Raw genomic sequence first — 21,358 nt, 5'->3', positions numbered from 1 at the left:
CCCTCGCCAGCCCCCAGGCGGGGACACACAGTCTCCCAGGCCTGGCTCTAAATACACTCCTCGTAACGTCCCGAGAGATCTGCTCTTCCAGAGCCGGATCCTTGTCTGTCTACAGTCACCCCAAACGTAAGGACACGTGAGAGATCTGGAAGATTCCTAACGGGATGCTTCCAAACTTGGTGTGGCCAACTTGGCCACCTCCCTTAAAATGTTTATTTAAATGAGTGAGACTCAACATGATGAACCCTATTGGTGTGACCGTTTATCCAAAACTGCTTCACTAAATAAAGAGGAAATGTGTCCCTTCCCCAGTGTTACGGGCTGAAGTGGCCCCTGCCCCCCCGCCGGCGCCCCAATTCATGACGCTGAAGACCTACTCCCCAGCACTCCAGAATGTGACTGTATTTGGAAATAGAGTCCTTAAAGAGGTGGTTAAGTCAAAATGAAGTTATTAGGGTGGGCCTGACCCAGAAGGACTCCTGTCCTGAGGAGGTCAGGACACAGGCACAGAAGGAAGAAATCAACTGTGCCAACACCTTGATCTTGGGCTTCTGGGCTCCAGATCCATGAGACAATGCATATCTGTTGCTCGAGCGGCCCGGTCTGCGGTTCTCTGTCACAGCTGGCCTGGGAAACCCGCACACCCAGCAGGGCCAGAGAGGACATGCCTGGAGCCGGGTCCCCTGTTGCACATGCAACCCCGCCGAAGGAGGGCACGGCTAGCGTATGAACGAATGAGTCAGACCTGGACAGCTTATTCATCGCTCCAACTAACCCGCAGGCCGAACTCTTGAATCACTACTTTATTTATCATCAGCCACGGGCTCGGAAGGTCCCGGCGAGGAAATGAGTAGAGCCCAAACTCATCGGCTGCGTCTCTGAGACATGCCTAATCTCTGGGGCCCTTTCTGGGCCAAACTGCAAAGGGGTAGAGTGACAGGGCCCGTCGGGGACCCAGCGGTGCTCAGACAGAGCCCTTTGTTCTGCTATTCTGCCCGTCCCGGACGAGGGCAGAGAGAAGGGCCTGTCTTGCTCCGCGGGGAGGCCGAGCAGGGGCTGCCTGGCACAGTTGGTCGGGGTTGCTGGGCCACACAAAGGGCTGGTGGATGGGGACGGGTGGGGGAGGGCAGCGTTCACAAGGGGTCGGGCGGCCCCAGAACGTGCTGTTTCCTCCCGCGGAGTTAAGGCAGCAATGTCACAGTCGGGGAACAAGCAGAGAAGGACGAACAGACAGCAAAAGTTAGATGGTCTGTGCTTGGGGACAGATGGGCGGCTGGGGCCAAGAGGCGAATGGGAGAAGATAACGCAGCTTCGAGGGCCACACTGATCTGGGGCCGCCTCCAAAGTAGCCTTCGAGAAGAGAATCTAATACCTCTAATCTCGGAGGAAAAGCAACAGTTCGTTCCTGCAGAAATCCAGGTCAGTCGTTAAGACAAGGACAAAGACAATGGCATCGGCTGTCCCAGCAAGTGAAGACGGCCCTGGCTCACCTCCTGTTCCTCCTCTGCTGTCCATTCTTGGGCCACGCTGCCTGACTCCCCCTCGGTCCTTTCCCGACTGTGCCTCCTTTCTATCAGGACTCGAGATTAAGAACTGACCAGATGGCAGAATTCAGTTGCTGGTCGCCCTTCCCCACGCCTGCCCTTGGTCGCAGTTCCCTGGGAGCTGACCAGGCACCAAAGATTCACTGAGGCAAAGGCAGGCCCAGGGCGATAACCAGATTTCACCCCAGGGCGGTGGCTTGAGACGGTTTTTGGGGGTCACGACTTGAGGGGTATTATTGGCATCTAGTGGGTAGAGACCAAGGATGCCACTTGATAGCCTGTATCGCATGGGGCCGCTTCCACAGCAGAAAATAACCCAGCCCCAAATGTCAATGGTGCCACAGCTGGGAAACTATGCTCTAGCAATTTGGTCTTTGCCAATTGGAGGTTTCTAATGATCCTTCATGTTTCTGGAAAGCCCAGGGAACCATCTCTGAAGTCGCCACTTGCCCGAGTGTCAGTTTCCATACCGAGAAAAGAGGAACCAGGACCGCTTACGGCTGGTGGGCAGAATAAAAGAGATGGGTATAAAAGCGTCTGTCACAGAAGATGCTCGATGAAGGGCAGAGCAGTGCAGGGATCTGCTGACGCAATTCCCTCTTCCTGGCTTGATTTAACACCTTCATATCCTTCAAGGCTGCGTCTTCCAAGGAAACCTGCCCGAACTCCCCCAAGCCCCAAAGCTTGTGCTGCTCATCTCTGATCCTGTCTTCACAACTTCCTGTGCTACCTCTGTTGCTGCACGGACCACGTGCTCTGAACTTCATTATTTCTGGGGGAGGGGGAATGCTAGAGTGTCCCTCCTCCGGGGCAGGAGGCTCATCTCCGTCCCTGGGGCCTAGCCCCCAGTGCTGGAGGCATCAGCCCTGGCTTAACTGAACTCTGAGCCCACCCAAGACACAACTTTGGAGGAGACAAGGAAAGGGGCGTGGCAAGTTAACAAGCCCCTGCTGGGGACAGAAAACAGACCACACAGCCAAACAGAAAGGGGACATTCCCGAGTCTCCACCCTCTTCCCTGAGCCAGAGGCCTGGAACCCAGAGAGGGTCTCACTCAGGGATTTCCAGCCAGAGAGATGCGGCTGAAGCCTGGGGAACAGGTGTAATGTGCAAAAGCAAAGGTGGAATTTGTGGAATTTTCCATGTGGAAGATAAAGGATCAGTTAAAAAAAAAAAAAGATCATCTTTTGGATACAAACTATACAATGGGAAGTTGGACAAAAGTGGGGTTACCCAAGTAGGAAGTCTCCAGTCAGGGGCTGGGTCAAATACAAGGGGGCCGTAGGCCAGAGATGGGAAGATTGTCGAATCATGGGTTGGGCCTTAACGTTGAGAAATGCTGATTGAGGCCAATCCATTCATTTTGCAGGTGAAGAAGCAGACGAAGAGACTTGACCGAGGTTAGGACCCCAGACACAGGAACCCGCATGAAAGCCTGCCTGGCTGCGCTCCACGGAGACAACACCGGAAGATTCCAGTGCTGTTCACTGGGGGTGGGGGGGCATCCTGGCCAGGACAGGCCCATGACTGTGGGCTCTAATAACGTGTCCGGGGGCAAGCAAGGCCAAAAGCTACCTTCCAGAAGGACCAGAACATTCTGAAAGTAAAGGGAGTACTTATCTCTCTGTGACTCTCTTTACGTTCAATCTATCCAGATTCATCTCCCGAATGAGCTATAAACCCAGGCTCCCCAGCCCTTCTGGCAGATCCCAAACCAGGATCCCCATGGTTGGGAAAGAAGAGAAATTAATGCTGATTAAAACCGCCCAGTGCATGGCCCTTGCCAGAGCCATTTCATCAGTGGATGAAACAACTTCCCGGTTAGGATGCTCAAGAGGCCCCCCACTGCTCCTGGATGCTGTAAGAGACTCCAAGACCACGATACACCTCAGAAAGGTAGGAGTTGGGACCCTCCAACTGCAAGCCACAGATGTCCCCACCGGCTCCCACCTCAGACAAAGAGGTGTGAGAGGCTTCCCCTGGAAGACCCCTAGCCTATGGGGCGCCCAGGAGAGAAGGGAGAGAAAGGAGAGCATGTGGGCTGGCTGCCCTGCCTCTCCTAGGCTGAGCTCACAGCCAGCTCAGCCGCCGGGGGACAGATTTCCTGTATGTCGTTTTACCCATTTAAGTCCAAGGATGCGACTCCGAGGAGGTGGTGACAGCTTAGCACACGCGGGTGTGTGCACACCCATTCCCTCCCCTCTAAACCCAGTTCCGGGCCCCCAACGAGGTCTAGAGTCGCCGTCTTTGCTGCCTGGGACCCCAGGGCTCCAGACAGCCCTGCCTTAGGAAAACCAGCCCTGTGGTCTTCGGAATACCAGAGAACCAGCCTAGAGGGCACTGGGACTCGCGCCCGTTACCCAGAGGTTGGGGGTGATGTCGGGAAACAGATGAATCCGGAGAGAAAGGGGGCCCCCAATTATATGGCTGCAACCCAACGTCCGCATGGGGCCACGCTTGTCCATTCCTCTCCTCTCCATCCCCCCCAACTGGCCCTCAGTTCTTGCCACTGCTTTTCTCCCCCTCTCCCATCCCCCATTTCCCCCCTTCCCCATTCCGCCAGCCACCGCACCAGTGGGTTCAGACCTCCAGAGTTTGAGCATCCATTGAATCCCAGGCGCCTCCCTCCCCCAGGAACCATTCCCTAGCTCGTCCACCGAGGGCAGACGGCCTGGGCCGTTCTGTACCCTCTCCCCCAATCGCATCTCGGCTGTACCCCCACCGGCCTTGCCCCACGTCCCCAGCCTGGGCCTCTCAACCCCGCCTCCTTGCGTCTCCCCCTCCTAGCCCCGTTTCCTGCGACCCCCCAACTACCACTAAAGCCACGTCCTCTTCAGAGAGGCTGCTGCTGACAGCCACAAGACCTGCTCCCTCCCCATCCGTAAACTCCCTCACCAAGCCGTNCACGCGCTCCAGCCACCGCCTCCTGCCGCTGGCGGATGAAACCAAGTGTGAGGGGAACACAGCGAGGCGCGCGAGCAGAGTTCGCCCGTTCCACCCGCAGGCACGCACACGGAGGCCCATGGCCACCCCTCCTGTGGCGCAGCAATATGGCCCGGCCCGGGACGAGGGGGCGGGAACACGGACTTGAGGAGCCGGCCTTTGAGTTAAAGGCGGGAAATGGCGGATTCTTCGGGGCGCGGTGCTGGGTGAGTTGAGGCGCCGCGTCTCTGGGTTTTGTCAGTGCTGGCGAGAAGGCCATGGCCGGGAGCTGGTGGGGGAGGCCCAGCAGAGTTGGGGGCTGGGGATTCGATCCCTTTTGGACCCACCGAGGGTGCACAGGCTCGGGGAGGCGGGGTGCGGCCTCTTGCGCATGCTCGGGAACGTGGGCGCGGAACTAGACCTTGAGTCCCGAGTCAGTTCAGTGGGTGCGGGGCGAGCCTTGGCTAGTGGCTTAACCTTTCTGTGCTTCCGCCTTCCTCCCCTGCGAAACCGGCCGAATGACGCCGCCGCTCAACCTCGGAGGCCTTGTGTGAAACTGAGAAGCGCTTAGAACAGTGCACGGCCCCTGAATGCGATTTGTGGTTATTACAGTTAACGTTGGTAGTGGACAAGCGCAGGGCCACTCAACTATCTCCGTTAATTCCTCCCAGTCTCCTTTCTCTGTGCATCGTATTTACAGACGACCTAATAGAGGCTCAGGGAGGGAAGGCCATTTGTCACAGCGAGACCAAGAGAGCCATACTTTGAACGCTTATCGGTGCCAGGCGCCATACCTGGGCTAGGTTTGTTTTATTTGTTCTTCCGGACGATGTTTATTTGTTGCAGTGCAAATGGAAGTTTAACAGGGCAACTGAAATCACTCGGGGTTTCTCCACCCGCTGTTACCCTGAGATTACCATTAGTCTCTCTGAGGTTTGGGGGGAGGGTGGTACCTGGTCTGACGCAGGTGTAGTGAACCCCCCGCCCCCCCATTCAGTTTGACTCCAGAGCGCTGGCTCAGACCTCATAGGGAATCTTGGTTCTGTCCCTTGCCGGCTCTGAGACTTGCCCCGGGTGGCCTGTTCAAACCCTCAGGTCCTTGCTTGGAAAACAAGGGTAAAGCAGACCTATGGTGAGGTGTTTGTAGGGTTGGAAGGGTTCTGCGAAGGAGCAGAGCTTCTGGCACCTAGTGAGCTTTTGTGAGGGTGCCTCTCATGTGGCCCAGCTCAGGCTGGGGGGTCCTCAGAGCCTGCCACACAGGAGGTGGCTGCAGTGAGCTGATTGTCCTCACGTCAGCAGGGGTCACTGCACCCAGGTCCCTGCCCTGCCCCTCAGTGTTTTCTGAGAGAGAGAGAGAGACAGAGTGAGCAGGGGAAGGTCAGAGAGAAAGGGAGACACAGAATCTGAAACAGGTTCCAGGCTCTGAGCTGGCTGTCAGCACAGAGCCCGACGTGGGGCTCGAACCCACGAACTGTGAGATCATGACCTGAGCCGAAGTTGGACATTCAACCGACTGAGCCAACCAGGTGCCCTGGAAATGAACCATTTTAAAGCAAGTGATTTAATGGCACGAAGACTCACAAGGTGCAGCCACCAACTCTGCAGAGTTCTAGAACATTTTCACCAGCCCAGAAGGAAACTTTGTATCTATGTGCAGTCACTCCCCACTCTTCGGCAGCCTGTGGCTCCTGACCACCCCCAATCAGCTTTCCATCTCAGTTTGCCTGTTCTGGACTTTCCAGATATATAGAGTCCTACAAAATATGGCCTTATGTGTCTGGTTTCTTTTACTGAGGATAATGTATATACTTTGAAGAGGTTTAGTTATTTATTGGAGTAAACTCTACCCCCAATGTGGGGCTTGAACTCAGGAGCCTCATGCTCCATCAACTGAGCCAGCCAGGTGCCTCGAGGATAGTATTTTTGAGATTCATCCATTTTAGCATGTATCAGTACCTCTCTTTAGGGCTGAATGATATTCAGGGGTCGTTATTTCCTGGCAGGAACATATGGCCCACGAAGTAGAAAATATTTACTGTCTGGCCCTTTACAGAGAAAGGTTACCAGTAAGTAGACTATAGAAATAGATCTGAGTCCTTACGCTGGGAAGTCAGGACTCTGCCCAGCTCAGCCTCTCTCCTCCTGACCCCGTATCCCTGCCTGTGTTCCCAGTGAAGCCATAGGGCTGATCAATTTCTGTTTTGACATCATTCTTCTCTGCCCTGTGCCCTTGCCCTTGTTGATCCCTGCCTCTGGATGTCCTTCACCATGAACCTGAGCAGACAGGGCTTGATCTCTCGTCTACTCCCCACCTCTTTACCTGTCTGGGGCACTCTTCACATGGCCCAGCAGGAAAACGCTGTTCTTCCCTCGCAGGAAGGAGCTCCGTCTGTTGTTCACTGGGGGGCATCAGGAGCATACAGTTGGTGCTTATATCACTCTTCCTCCTCTGGGCCCTCCTCAGCTTGGGCCAGGCAGGGGCTCTGTGTCCCCGTTCCAGTCGAGGCGGCCCTGCCTTGCGGCCATTGGGGTGCTGGGACAGGGTAGTCCTGAGGAAGCCCAGGCTCCTCGCTGCCTTCTCCGAGCCTAGCCAACTATGTTAACAAGACCTCTGTCTCCCTCTTCCAGGAAGCCTTCCTCAGGGGGCCCCGGTACTCCTGGTGGCGCTAAGATGAAAGGAAGAAGGACGCAAGGTGAGCAAAACTGCAAGCTCTCTCACGATCCAGCTTGGGAAAGTGCTTTCAGGGACGAAACATCCAGACCAGAGCAGGGGAGCTAGGGCCTTTATTGCCCATGCACCTTCATGTGATTCTGAGTATGGTCGCCCAGGCCTGCAGCCAGGGGTGTGGCAGGACCCGGTGGAGGTCATCTAGGGCAGTGGGCCCTTCCAGCCGTGGGAGGGGTCACGGGCTGCGCCCAGGACTCGCCACAAGGAAGTGTGGGTCCGAGGAGGGTGCGAGCTGAACTCATTGTCGACCTCCGGAGTCACAGTTTCTTCTCTGTAAGCCCCTCGGGGGCGTGCCCGCACCTGGTGTCCCCATGTGGGGTCTGCCGTCACTGCCACAGCCTCCCTTGACACTTGGCAGTGCCGCTTTGGGCAGGGGACTAGAAGATTGCCCTGCCAGAGCACAAGCCTCTGATACAATGAACTACTCCCTTCAAGCGTGCTGTGCACCCGGGCCCGGCAAGAGCGGAGATCCAAGTTCAAGCGACTGGAGGTTCCTACGCTACCGCGTTGCTTGACCATCTTGTTCGTCTATAACGTTTATTACGTCTGCATGTGGTCTCGTTCTTGAACACAAATTATATCGCTCATCGTAATACTGCTTCCGTGGAAAATCCACCGTTTCAAACAAATACATACGTTCCTAGTTTCTGGGAACCTGAAGCCGCTTGTCAACTGTTGAAGGAACCCCAGGCCTGAGATCCTCCCAGAGGATCCTTTGTGGATGGTAGTGGACTGAAAGCAAGATGGCTTCCCGTGCCTAGAAATGGGGGGTGTTCTTTGCCCTGATCCCTCACTTGACGTCCAGTGGCAGACCCTTGGTGTGTCTTCATTTTCTCTCCTGGGCCCTGTGTGGTGTTGGCCTTGACCCTTAAGTGCCTCCTGCGCCATTGTCAGAGCCCGCACACCCTGCAGGCATCGCTCTTCCTTGTCCAAGGCTCACTCAGGGCCATCACTAGCTCGTTGTCCAGCTCCAGGCTCCCCGTGAACTCTGGATGTCCCTCCTTTCCACTTAGGGTTGTGGCCCCCCCCCAGCCCCAGGGAAAGATGAAATCCTGGCATGAAGATCCGGTTGAAATCACCATGTCACCTAACCGAATTGTCAAGCAGCACGATGTTAACAGTGTCAGTCTTTCTGGGTCTCTTCAGTAAAAAGGGAGATCTCTGAGCTCTGGGTGTACCTAGAAAAAGTGTAGAATCGTGCGTCAGCTGCCTGGCTGAGCACCTACTCCCTCCTGGGGGGTGACACGTAGCCTGGAGCAGGACAGATTGGCAGTGGATTAAATAGAGAAGTGAGGAGACACTAGGGGTGTCGGACCATGTGGATAGAACAGGATGTGGGTGGCTTCCCCATCCAAGGGAGGTGCCGGGCTGAGCGGAGCTGGGAAGGAGGGCGGGGGCAGGGGTGTGCCTGCTGGTTGGAGGCGCAGCGAGCGTGGTCACAGTGGCAGGAACAGGAGTGAGGGCAGCGAGGTGGGAAGATGAGACGCGCGAGGTTCCTGGAGGTGCAGAGGCTTCGCCGGCTAATGGATCTCTGAGGCCGCGCATCCTCTGCCACCAAGGGGGCAGCTGGCTGGGAGGACACAAGATGTGTAGGGAGGAGGGTGCCAGGAAGTGGCTGTGCTCAGAACGAGGACTCGGAGTAGGTTGGTGGGCTTTGGAGCAGGGAGATCTCGGTGGTCTTTCCGAAAGGAGTTTGTCTGGTGCAGTGGTGCTCGTGAGAGCCAGCCTGGACAGGGGTGGGATCCAGGGGAGGAGAGGAGGAGGAGCTGGCATCGGAAAGGGGAGCAGAGAAGTTGGGGGAGAGGGTGGAGGTGGGGGGGAGAATAGCAGGAAGACCACGGGGGAGAGGAACTGGGGTTGGGGTGCGGGGGTGAGGGCGGGCTCCAGCACCTAGAGTGGAGGGTCTGCTTTACCCCAAAGCACAGAGGTCCCTCCACACCGTGTGGCCAGGATATGGCCCCGAACTTGGGAGGCTGCTGGATGCTGAGGTGGGAGGGTCTCCTGGGGCGGCTGCTGTGTTCCCGGTGAGGTGGAATCTGGTCCCTAGCCCACTGGAGGAATGGGCCCAGTGTGGAAAGTGGGAGGAGAAGGTGCAAGGGAGGGTCCAGGGTAGGGGTGGGGGAACAGAGCAGAGGACCGTGGGAGGTCACTGGGGCCGTTGAAAGAAACCCCCTTGCTGGCACAGGGCGGGCACAGAAGGGGGCCTGGGGCTGGGCGGTCACCAAGGTGTATGGCCTCGGCGCCGAGCAAGTCTGCCAAGCAGTCCTAAGCCAGGGAAGGGGGTAGAGAGGTGTGAAAGGCCCGTACCAGGAGCGGGTCATACACAGACCTGGGTGAAGAAAGGGGTGGTTGGGGTCTCGACCACAGGGAGTGAGTTGGGAGGAGAGGAGGAGGCAGATAGGCGCCCCTCCTTGAAAAGTATTACTTCCTGTCCCTGCCCTGCCCCTGAATCCGCTTTCTGCTTTGAGATTATTCATTCATATTCCTTGATCATAGCTCCTGCAGCTCCCTGGGGCTCTGTCCCCAGCCCAGGGACTTGTATGCCACAGGTATCCCATCCATGTTCTTGTATACAGTAGGTGTCCCATACATGCTCAAGGATGCTGAAGGACAGGATCTGAGAAGAGCAAGCCGGAACAGCTCCTCTGTCCCTGCTGTTGATGGGGGGGAGGGCATAGTACTGGGCTCTCGATGGTAGCAGTGGGGGGGGGGCAGTTCTCACACTCCACTGTTGTAGTTTTGTTATAAACCAACAGTGTGTCCCCCACAGGTGGAAGAGTGGTTGAGTCCCGATACCTGCAGTACGAGAAGAAAACCACCAAAAAGGTAACAACTTTTTTTTGAATGTTCTGAGTGGAGTTCTGCTGGAACTTGGAATTCTGACACAAATCGCATGAGCCAGGCGCAGCATGGTCCCGAAACAGGCCTTTCGGGGACTTCGCCCAGTTGCCTCTGTGATTGTCGCGTCCTTTGCGCCCAGTCTTGAGTCTCTTTTGTGAGCGGCGATCTCTTTGAGGATCCTCTTTACAAAGACATGACTGTTTTTGAAACCTGAAATCATTCCTGCTTTTCTTTTTTTTTTTAATTTTTTTAATGTTTTATTTATTTCTAGAGAGAGACAGTGTGAGTAGGGGAGGGTCAGAGAGAGAGGGAGTCACAGACTCTGAAACAGGCTCCAGGCTCTGAGCTGGCAGTCAGCACAGAGCCCGACGCGGGGCTCGAACCCACGAACCACGAGATAATGACCCAAGCGAAAGTCGGACGCCTAACTGACTAAGCCACCCAGGCGCCCCCCATTCCTGCTTTTCAACCTGATAATTCCTTTCTGGATTCTGTCTTGAAGCCGTTCTGTTGGGTGCCCGGCATACAGTCCCTGGCCTTGGCTATATTTATAGAATATGTTTTGAGAGCGAAGATGAGAGCGAGGGAGGGGTAGAGAGCGAGGGAGAGAGAAAAATCCCAAGTGGTCTTCAGCCGCAGAGCCTGATGCAGGGCTCGAACTCACTGCAAGATCATGACCTGAGCCAAAATCAAGGGTCAGAGGCTCAACCAACTGAGCTACCTAGGCGTGCCCTTGACTAGTGTTTGAAAAACACCTACAGGGTCTTCTAGAAGGACTATGGGAGAAAATGACGTGCCTGAATCACCCAGTATTAGAGGCAGAGGTTCGTGAACTATCTGTAGCCCCGCCACAATAATTATGAAACCATCGAAAATGATGGAATGAAACACTTACCATGAGAACATGCTCCTTGTGATGTTTAATGGAAACAGTAAGTTACCCCATTATGTGTCTTTCGTTGTGCACATACTGAGACTGTCTTGACATTGTGTTACTTTTCCTATTTTCCCAATTTAGTTTATGATAAAATTCAGTCAGGTATTTTCGCTACCTGTCTTTTACTCTGGTAGGCTGGAATGGCAGTTTTTTTTTTTAATGTTTATTTATTTTTGAGAGACAGAGATAGAGCATGAGTGGGGGAGGAGCAGAGAGAGAGAGACACACAGAATTCGAAGGAGCTCTGTGCTGAGCTCAGGGCCTGAAGCAGGGTTCGAACTCACAGACTATGAGATCATGACCTGAGCCAAAGTTGGACACTTAACCGACTGAGCCACCCTCTGCTGTTCTATAGAAGTTTTAGATTTAGCTTGCTATTTTCTACCAGAATTTCTGCTGGGATTTTGAATGTGTTGAATCTGTGCATCAGTTTAGGGAGAATAACATCCTGAAAACACCAGGGCTTTCAATCTATGAACATGGTATGCCTATCCATTTATTTGGTCATGTTGGCCTTCCTTTCCTTACAGGCCCTTCCCCATATCTTGTTAGGTTTACACCTAAGTGTCTGATGGCTTTTTTTTTTAGTTTAATGTTTTATTTATTTCTAGGAGAGAGAGAGAGAGAGAGAGCAGGGGAGGGTCAGAGAGAGAGGGAGTCACAGACTGAAACAGGCTCCAGGCTCTGAGCTGGCAGCCAGCACAGAGCCCGATGCGGGGCTCGAACCCATGAACCACAAGATCATGACCCAAGCGAAAGCCAGACACTTAACCGACTAAGCCACCCAGGTGCCCCAAGATGGCTTTTAGTGATGTTATATGTGATACTGTCTTGTCTTGTCTTTCTTTTTTTAATGTTTATTTATTTTCGAGAAAGAGACAGAGCAAGCGGGGGAGGGGCAGAGAGAAGGAGACACAGAATCCAAATCAGGCTCCAGGCTCTGAGCTGTCAGCACAGAGTCTGACGTGGGGCTTGAACCCACGAGCTATGAGATCATGACCTGAGCTGAGGTCAGATGCTTAATTGACAGAGCCACCCAGGCATCCCTTTCTTTTTTCATAAATGAAGAATTTTTTTTAATTGAGGTATGATTGACATACAAAGTTATATTAGTTTCAGGTATACAGCATAATGATTTAGCATTTGTATATATTGCAAAATAGTCGCCCCGGTAAATCTAGTTAATACCTGTCACCATACATAGTTTTGTTTTTCCTTGCTGAGAACTTTTACATAGTACTATCTTTGAATTTCGCTTTCCAAATTGGTTCATTGCTAGAAATGGGATCTTTTTATGTTGACCCTATATCCTGCGATCTTGCTAAATAAACTTGTTTATTAGTTTTGGTAGTATTTGGGATTTTTTTTATAAATCGTGTCATATATATAAGAAGAGGGTTTTATTTTTTTTCTTTATCTGTTTGCCTTTTATTTTTTATTCTGAGACCTCCATTAGGGGGTTGAATATAAGTGGTGGCTATGCATTGAAATATTCTTGCTCTTTACAAGGTTTTCTTTTTGTTTTTTTTTTTAATGTTTTGAAGATTAATACGTGTACAAAAATTTTGTTTTTCCTGGTGACTGAAGTAGTATGTTCTTTGTATAAAGCTGGTAAATACAGGGCGGGGGCGGGGGGGTGCCTAGCTGGCTCAGTTCGTAGAGCACGTGTGACTCGTGATCTCAGGGTCATGAGTTTGATCCCCATGATATGGGCACGGAGCTTACTTAAAAAAATAAAGTAAATTCTGGTAAATACTATAAAGTATATAGAAAATCAGTCCCCTGGAATCGGCCACGTCAGAGATAATCCCTGGCAAGCTTTTTGGTGGTTTCCTATATTCTGTGCATGGGAGGCTATCCTTTTTGACAAAATTAGTTCATCCTGTGTATATGTAATTAAAGGTCAGAACTCTCTAAGTTTATGCCTTACTTCAAAGTAATAGCAGGTACTAGTTGCACAGACCATGAAGTGGCCCCTTCTCACAAAGGGGAGGGGTCTTCTGCCCGAATGTCACGTGTTCCCCTAATAGGCTTCTGCAGCAGATGCATCGAAGACCAGTGGGAAGATGCCTGATGGTGCAAGGAGAGTCCACTTGCTCCAGAAGAGCAAAGGTGTGTAAAGACGGAGGGAGGGTGTGAAACAGCCCTCAAGTGCATTCAGTAAGGGATGAACATGGTGGTGAATTTTATTTTCAGGTATATTAAAATAAACCTCCCTCTTTTTGGGAAGTGTCAGGAAGAGGAGCTAGTGAAAGGGTTTCTGTGTGAGGATAGATTTGCGCCCATCGGGGGAGCTATAGGGAAGTGGCCGGGGAAAGGGGGGGGTTACCTCCTGTGTGGCCTGGCATAAGAGCCACATTTCCAACATGGCGCTTCCTTGGCCACGTGACTGTTTCCTGGGTGGAGGGGGTGTGAGACCTCATCTTCCTGCCTCTGGCCACCTTGGGTGAGGTCTTCCTCGTAATGGTGTCCCCTTCTAGAAGCTGTCACCAAAGCGATAAGAAAACCTTGCCGTTTTCCTGATTGCCGACATAGGTGTTCGTTGTGAAAGGGAATGGAAAAGTGGCCAAGGAGGGTGGCAGCGCCCTCATGCTCTGCCACTCAGATCGTTGCTATGTGTTAGGTGTCCCATTATAACCGGTGTGCCCATCCCGGGTTCCGGGAAGGCCTCTCCCCAACGCTGCACCCCATTTCTTGTGTGCCCACTTCTCCAGCGATCACTGGCGGCTCCTCTGCATGAAAGCAGTTCACAGAAAGCAAAACTGTTCCTTGGCTCTCACCTCCTTGTTCAAAACGGCAACAGCTTTGAGTCTCATCGGAAAAATTAAGTGCCGTTGACCTTTGAACAGCACGAGTTAAACTGCCTGGCGTACTTCTATGTGGCTTTGTCACAGCGCGGGGCCACACATGTGTTTTCTCTTGTGGCTTCCTTAACGTTTCCGTTTTTCTGGCTTACTTTGTTTTAAGGATGCGGTATGGGTAAGAACACACGCGTGAGAATAACACAACGTGCGTAAGGATGCAGTGTGTAGCATACACAACGTACAAAATACATGTTTCCTGACTTTGTGTTATCAGTAGGGCCTCTGGTCAACAGGAATAGTAACATTTTGGCAGATTGAAAAGTTGCTGGTCCTGGTCTAGATGTGTGTCAGCGTCTGTGGTGTTCCTCGACCCGGACGCGATTGAGAAGCAGCACACAGAGCTGGGCCCGGGCTCTTTAGTCTCTCATGCTATTGGGTTGAGGGCCATGGGTCAAGCTGGGAAAACTGGTGTACAAGCCAGAGGGACCAGGAATGGGGCCAGCCACGTCCTGGGGCGCCTGGGGGCTCAGTCCATTGAGCCTCCGACTGAAGATCGGGTCGTGATCTCATGGTTGGTGAGTTGGAGCCCCGCATTGGGCTCTGTGCTGTCAATGCGGAGCCTGCTTCGGATCCTCTGCCCACCCTCTCCCCCAGAATAAAAACTGTGCTCGCTTCGGCAGCACATATGCTGAAAAACAGACATTAAGAAAAAAAACCCATAACCATGGGTTAATTGAGAGGGACTGCTCGTTGGAGCTCCACTGCATAGCTCCCTGGGAAATCACTTCTCTCCGTGGAAATGCTGTCCGTGCGGATGACAGAAGCTGTCACCAGTGCAAAAGCAACAGCAATAAAAAGTCCTATTTCCCCCTTCAGGTTTCCATCCCCTTGCCTGGGAGGGCGGTAGATTTTTGTTTCCCCAAAACTTTTCAAAAATCCAAATGACGGGTGGCATTCCCTATACTTTGCACTGTTTTATCTCCATGTCCTCATTTCCTCAACTTCGTGGCTGCTCATTAAATCACTTTCTGTTTAGCTGCTAATGCGACAGAGAGACCTCTGCATACCGTCTGTTCGTTTAGCAGGAGCCCTTGCCTCGTTGAAGCCCGCGGTACCCCAGGGCCCAGTTTAGATGGCGGAAGGCATAATTTCACAGTTTTAAATAGAGGGTAAAGACGAAGGGAACTCCCAGGGAAGATAAACAGTCCAGAAGCTGTGAAAAGCAGAGGGAGGAACAAGTGCGTGGTGCGCACCAGACTCCTTTCCGGGACGCGGCGTTTTTCATTAAGCTGCACAGAAAGGTGTGTTTGCGTCTCTGGCTTACCCAGCGTGCGTCTCGTTTCTGGTCCTGCTTTGAAATCCAACCAGCCCACTGGCTGGGAACTTGCAAAGGTCTTTCAGCCTTCAGGGCTGCTCAGCTCCCACGAAATGGGTTTTGGAAGCAGGCGGTAGCAGACAGGAAAGTCGCCCGTCCTGGTGGAGATGCATAGTGCCACGCAGACCGTGCTGACCTCTGGGCGTTCTCCCTGGGCCCGCAGACAGCAGTGGAGTCGGGAAGGGCGACCTGCAGTCCACGTTGCTGGAAGGGCACGGCACCGCCCCGCCTGACCTGGACCTCTCGGCCATCAACGGTAAGCCGTCCGCCCGGGCCCCGCTTTCCCTGGCAGGGGAGGGCGGTGTCGCGGCGCGTCCCAGCGGGCCTCCTGGGTAAGTTCCTCTCACCTTCAAAATGTTCTCCTTGACCTTAGACAAAAGCATGGTTAGAAGGACCCCGCAGTTAGAAAAAACGATGTCGAAGAAAACCGAGTCAACGTCCTTTTCAGCGTCACAGAAGAAGAGCCCAGTAAGTGTCCAAAATGAGGGGGGAGCTGCTGAGTCAGAGAAATGGGGTACCAGCCCCTGCCCTTGCAGGTGCCACTCACCACCCTGAGGCTCGAAGACGGGACAGGCCAGCCGTGCATGCGTTTTAGGACAGAGCCGAGGCCACACGCGTTCTCAGAGTGTTGCTAGAGTTCACGTTCTCCCGAGTACTTGTACGGGAGTAGTTACGAACACGACATCACGTGACAAATGAGATCTGGGGCCTTATTGGCCGATGCTGTGCCAGGCCCTGTCCCCTGGGGAGGACCACTGGGCTGCGGTCTCAGCGGGGTGGGAGGTCCGGGTTCCGGTGCAGCAGTGACCGGATGGGTGCCCCCCGCCGGCCCTCCAGCAGCCAGCCACGGGCGGGGCCCAGAGCGTCCCCTGCCTGCTCAGAGTGCCCAAAGAGGCTAAACCAGGAGGTAGAAACGCACAGTACAGAACCCTCACACTGCTGAACTGAGTAAAGTTCGCAAAGGTGAGCTGTCTGCCCGTCTGGGGGAGGGCTGGATTCATGCCAACGTGTTGGCCACCAGAAATGTCTTCTCCCCTCAAGGACCCATCTGAGGCGATGGAAATGATGGAATCCCAGACATTGCTCCTGACTCTGCTGGCCGTAAAGGTGAGAACGGAGCCTGGTCCCCGCGTGGCGCGGCCGGCGGGGTGGCCTTAGTCAGCCGCAGAGATCGTGGCCTCCGGCCTGAACTCCTGTTGTGCGCTTGGCAGATGGAGAACAACCTCGTTCCATTCGAAGAGAAGGCGGAAAGGAATCTGTTGATAATGTGCAAAGAGACGGAGAAGCTGCAGACGAAGGCCTACGAGCTGAAGCGCAGACTTCTCCTCTGTCAGAGGAAGCGGGAGCTGGCAGACGTCCTAGACGCCCAGGTCAGCGGCGGCTGGTCTCCGGGCCACGTGTCCCGGAGGGGCGGTCCCAGCAGGGAAGGAGGGGCCATTGGCAGTACGCGTCACTGCTGCCAGCTCTAACCCCGTGGCCAGCTTTTGACACCACTGGGTGTGGGTGTGTGACAGTTTGACCAGCCACAGGGACCTGTCCCTCCAGCACACACGGCACCTGTTCTTTCGGCACCTGACCCTTGTGCTCAGTGACACGAAGATGTGATCTGGGCCTTCCTGCAGGGCCAGGGTGCTGGCTTGGTGCCGTGTGGCCCGCACAGGACAGAGCCCTGGGAGTGAGAAAATGGGGGTGGGGGAGGGGGAGAGAGAGAGAGAGAGAAAATCCCAAGCAGGCTGTGCTCTGTCAGCACAGAGCCTGATGCGTGCCTCAAACTCACAAACCATGAGATCATGGCTTGAGCCAAAGTCAAGAGTTGGGTGCTTATTGACTGAGGCCCTCAGGTGCCCCCACATCTTCCCCTTGTCTGAGGACATCAGTCCTTCTGATCAGGGCCTATCTATTCTGATGACTTTGCCTTAACTCGGTTACTTGTTGCTGGCCCTGTGTCCAAGTCACGTCATATTCTGAGGCGCTGGAGGTTGGGACATCAACAGGAATTTGGGGGGAACACGATCCAACCCATAATACGGTGTGTGTGTGTGTGTGTGAGAGAGAGAGAGAGAGAGAGAGGAAGAGAGAACAGCCTGTGGCCGGGTCCTGAGCCAAGATCGAGGTCTCAGTTCTCATGGAGCTCACAGTGTAAGGAAAAGGAGAGACAAGTAATCAAATGTGTGCTTACAGTCCCCTGCCCCCAAGACCCCGACAGCACGTGTGAGGGAAAAGGGGGTTGCTGGGCTATCTTGTGAGGGGGCAGACATTTCAGCTCAATTCTCTGAAGCAGGAGGGCCCAACCTCCCTGGGCCTGTGATCCCAGTTGAGAGCCTGGCCCTGGAATGTTCTAGAATCCATGTTCATAGGCCGCCTGGGCCACTTCGCTGCTGGCTGAGCCATTGGGGAGCCACCACGCCCCCGTAAGCTTCCTGGAGGATCCCTAGGAGACCCTGAGAGCACAGTCCTGTGTCTTCACATCAGATGCTCCGTGTGCCTGGGTCTTGTGTGACAGGCCTTGTTCCCTCCTGCCTGCAGATCGAGATGCTTGGCCCCTATGAGGCTCTGGCTGAGCGCTTCAAGGAGCAGTACAAGACGTTCGCGACGGCCTTGGACGCCACGAGGCATGAACTTCCGGTGAAGTCCATCCACCTGGATGGGGATGGGCAGCAGTTCTTAGGTAGGAAACAGCGCGGCCCCCGGGCAAGGAGCAGGGCCAGCTAGTGGCCCGTGTGTGTTGCCGCTGCTCCTTGCGTGCCAGCCACCTTTATCCGCTTGTCATGTCCTCACCAGGTGGCAGAGGACACGGGGGACCAGCAAAGCTGGGGCTTGTCCAGGGTTGCGACCCGAGTGAGGGCCATGCTGGGGTTTGAAGCCCAGTCTCTGGAACAGGCTAGTGATTCCCAGCCCTGCAGAGAGGCATTCTTGGGGAACAGCTGTGATCCCCTGAGATCGGGGGGGGGGGGTCTCTTCGGAGATGCTGCCTTCCCAGCAGCGCCGTGGGTTACCTCACTGGCATAGGCATCCCGCCTAATCCTTTGTTTGAAGACGGCAGCAGGCATGCAGAGGGCTGTGCTCGGTCTTAAAATTCTCTTTAGAGCAAGTGTCCTCCCACAGCAAGTTCTCAGTCATCCTGGAATCCGGTTATTTCCAGGCATCTAGGTACGTTTTGAGGGCCCTTGCCAGCCATCTAGGTACATTTTGTCTTGAGGCTGATGTGGTAGGACATCGCCACCTAAAATCAGGCGGACTTTCCTTCCGGAACATTCCACAGACACAGTTCAGGATCACAGAGAGTGTTGCTAAGTTGATCATCTCGGACAGAGATGGTTTTTAAGCGAGCTTTTCCATACGAAATAGGAAACAAATGGCATGGAGTTTGGAGAAAGGAGCCTCGTGGAGCTGTTCTCTGTGTGCAGGCTCCCAGTTGCAGGCTTACGGCGGCCACCACATGCCTGTGGCTCTCGGACTCCTCCTCTCCTGAGTGCTGTGGGTGCTGGTTGCCAGGTCCTGTGGCTGGAATCCGACAAACCGGGCAGCTTAAAACAGCAGAAACGCGTTCCCGTCAGTTCAGGGTCTGAAGGCTGAAATCAAGGCCTCGGAGAGCTGGCCCTTCCTGGAGGCTCTGAGGGAAGAGGCTCTCCACACCTGTCCCCTGGCTTCCGGTGTCTCCCCCAGCTCTTGGCCCTCCTTGGCCTGTGCCAGCGTCACTGCAGGCCGCCCATGACTTCACACGGCCTTGCCCTTGAGCACGGCTGCTTCTGCATTTCCCTCTTAGAAGGATGCCGGGTATCAGATCAGGCCCTGCCCTGTGACCGTGCTCTGACTCAGTTCTGTCTACCAAGACTCCATTTCCAGGGGGGAGTCACGTTCACAGGGACTCGAGATTAGGCCCTCAACGTATCTCTGGGAGGATGCAATCCAGACCACAAGGAGAAGTGTTGGGAGGGTGGGTGTTCGGAGGAATCCTTCTCAACTTCTCAAAATGTCACTGTGTGCAGGTGTGGCGCTGTTCTGCTTAGAGCAGGCGGGACACGCTCCGGATGCGGGCTGCTGCCTCGGGGGTGGGGACACAAGACGGGAACAGAGAGAGGGAACTGCAGGCTCAGTTGTAAGTTGCTTGTAGCACAGACTTCTCGGCCTTTCACGTGGGTTTCTGTTGAGGACATCGAAGTGGCTTTCCAGGTCTGTTCCAGTGACTGCCTGGATGGCGGGCATGCCCGACCCACCATCTCAGGCCACCATGATCTCTGGCAAAGGGCCCCAGAGGCGGTGCCAGCGCGTGAATGTCACCCTCCACCTGACCCCCTCTGCCTTTGCGCTCTTCACAATTCGAGCGTAGTCTGAGGGCATTCCAGTGAACACGGACGTTCTAATCAGCTGCCCACCCTTCGCACCCGTCGCTTGGGGCACCCTGAAACCCTTGGCTGACCCTCCCTCCTCCCCTCCAGACGGTTTGCAGCGCGAATTGATGACCACACGCCATCTGCTGGGAGAACTTGGGATTGGCAGTTTAGAAGAAAACTTGAAAGCTCTGTGCCTGCTGAGCGAACTCAGGGAAATGACCCAAAAGAAGGATCTGGAGCTCCGCAGGTACTTCAGAAAAGATTTTAAGCTGGGAGCAGCGTGCCGCACTCTGGAGAGCAGGCAGCTGTGGTGATTGCAGAGGGGAAAGGTGCAAGGGTCCACCAAGGCGAGGAGGGGGCAGGGGGTGGGGTGGGCACCTCCAGCCCAGCGCAAACCCCTGTGTGCTTTGTCCAGCAGACACAGGAGAAGGGGGCCCCTGATGTCCCCAGCCCTTTACTTCCTCAGAGTGACGGCCCTCCAGGTGCCCGTGGATCGGCTGCCCATGCTTTAAGGGACTCCCCGGGCAAGGGATTCTGGTGATCTCAGAACTTGTCACAAATGCATGTAGAACAGGCACAGACCTTGCCAGCATAGCTCGGTGGGCTTCACCTAGCTGTGCCCTGTGGAAGCCACCCCCAGGTCCCAGTGTGCCCCACGGCTGGTCCCCACCCCCCGCGTCTTTCCCCCCAGGGGATTTTCTTCCCTGGGGGACTTTCCTCCTGTTCCCTGTAAGAACCTTGTTTTGTTCTGCTTTGTCATGCTCAAGTTACTTCCTGAAATGCCTAAAACACTTGAAAGGTGCTCCTACAGAACAGCCACCATGTACTGTGGCATTTCCTGCGCCGGTGACCCCCCCCAGGTTGAATGAGGACCCATCTGAGGGCTCCAGAGTGCAAGGGTCTTGGGTGCCGCTGGCTGGACACGCTGCGTTAGCTTGTATTTCCCCGCCACTGTCTACACTGTGTGTGGGCCACCCGTTCATTTGTGGCACGGCTCCTGACACGGTGTCAGTGTTCCCGAAATCATCTTTCGTGCCTGCCTGGTCCTGTTCTCATGGGCCTCCCTGAGTTCCGTTCAGACACAGCTTATTTGCCCGTGGTTTCCCGTGAACACAGAGGAAGCGGCCCCCTTCCCCACATCTCAGCCAGCAAGGCCGAGGCGCCCCGGCCGTCTGGCTCTGGGGCACAGAGGACGAAAAGGCCTCACCTGCCCTGTTGTTTCTGCAGGAGCTTTGCCCAGGTGCTGGAACTCTCCGCCGAGGCCAGTAAAGAGGCATCCTTGATCAACCAGGAGGCCTGGGAAGAGACCCAGGGCCTCAGGGCCTCCAGCCAGTGGTATTTCAGTCGAGAAGGCACCTGCGGGGAGCCTCCGGGGGACGTCAGGCCCCCCGCTTCTGCTGGGTGCCAGTGAGCCCCGTCCCACGTGACCCTATGCTCACGCCGTGTCCCCCGACACAAGCGGGGACCTCTGCACACTGTCGGGAAGAAAGCCCGTCCTGTACCCCGGGTTCGGCACACGCCTGCCGCGAGGGCGCGAGCGTGATGCTCCGGGAACTTCAGCACTTTAGATGCTACCTCAGCAGCGTAGCTATTTTGTATGAGCGGATTGCGTGATGTTCAAAAAATAAAACTTGTGCAGCCGAGCCTTGGTTTCTACTTAAGCGGCCAGTAGAAGGTATGGGGTATCTCACATTCTTCTAAACAGCGGCTCCTGAGCCTTGGGACGGCATCTGGGACATCAGGAGTGTCTCACTTGCGGGAGGCCTTCGTATCCTTCCGTCCTTGGGGAGCTTCTGTTTACCGTCCGACAGCGGGTTAGGAGGCGGCCTCCCACGGGAGTTCTCCCCCAGCCCGGAGTCGCAGCACTGGTGCTG

General features: G+C 54.7%; 1 protein-coding gene across 1 annotated transcript; it reads left to right on the top strand.

Moving 5' to 3' along the window:
• Positions 1-4,493: 4,493 nt before the first annotated feature.
• HAUS8 (HAUS augmin like complex subunit 8) lies at positions 4,494-21,127 on the top strand. Its single transcript, XM_077777127.1, is given in 12 exon segments — positions 4,494-4,692; positions 7,094-7,158; positions 9,964-10,019; positions 13,002-13,083; positions 15,314-15,406; positions 15,524-15,618; positions 16,192-16,257; positions 16,362-16,520; positions 17,677-17,818; positions 19,590-19,731; positions 20,712-20,868; positions 20,870-21,127. Coding segments are annotated over 12 exon segments (1,128 nt in total). The 5' UTR covers positions 4,494-4,663; the 3' UTR covers positions 20,912-21,127.
• Positions 21,128-21,358: the final 231 nt, after the last annotated feature.

Source organism: Crocuta crocuta, unplaced genomic scaffold (genome assembly GCF_008692635.1).
Source record: "Crocuta crocuta isolate KB4526 unplaced genomic scaffold, BGI_CrCroc_1.0 scaffold77, whole genome shotgun sequence".
In the NCBI taxonomy this organism is placed as follows: domain Eukaryota; kingdom Metazoa; phylum Chordata; class Mammalia; order Carnivora; family Hyaenidae; genus Crocuta; species Crocuta crocuta.
The sequence above is the reverse complement of the archived record's forward strand: the minus strand, read 5'-3'. Positions and strand labels throughout refer to the sequence as shown.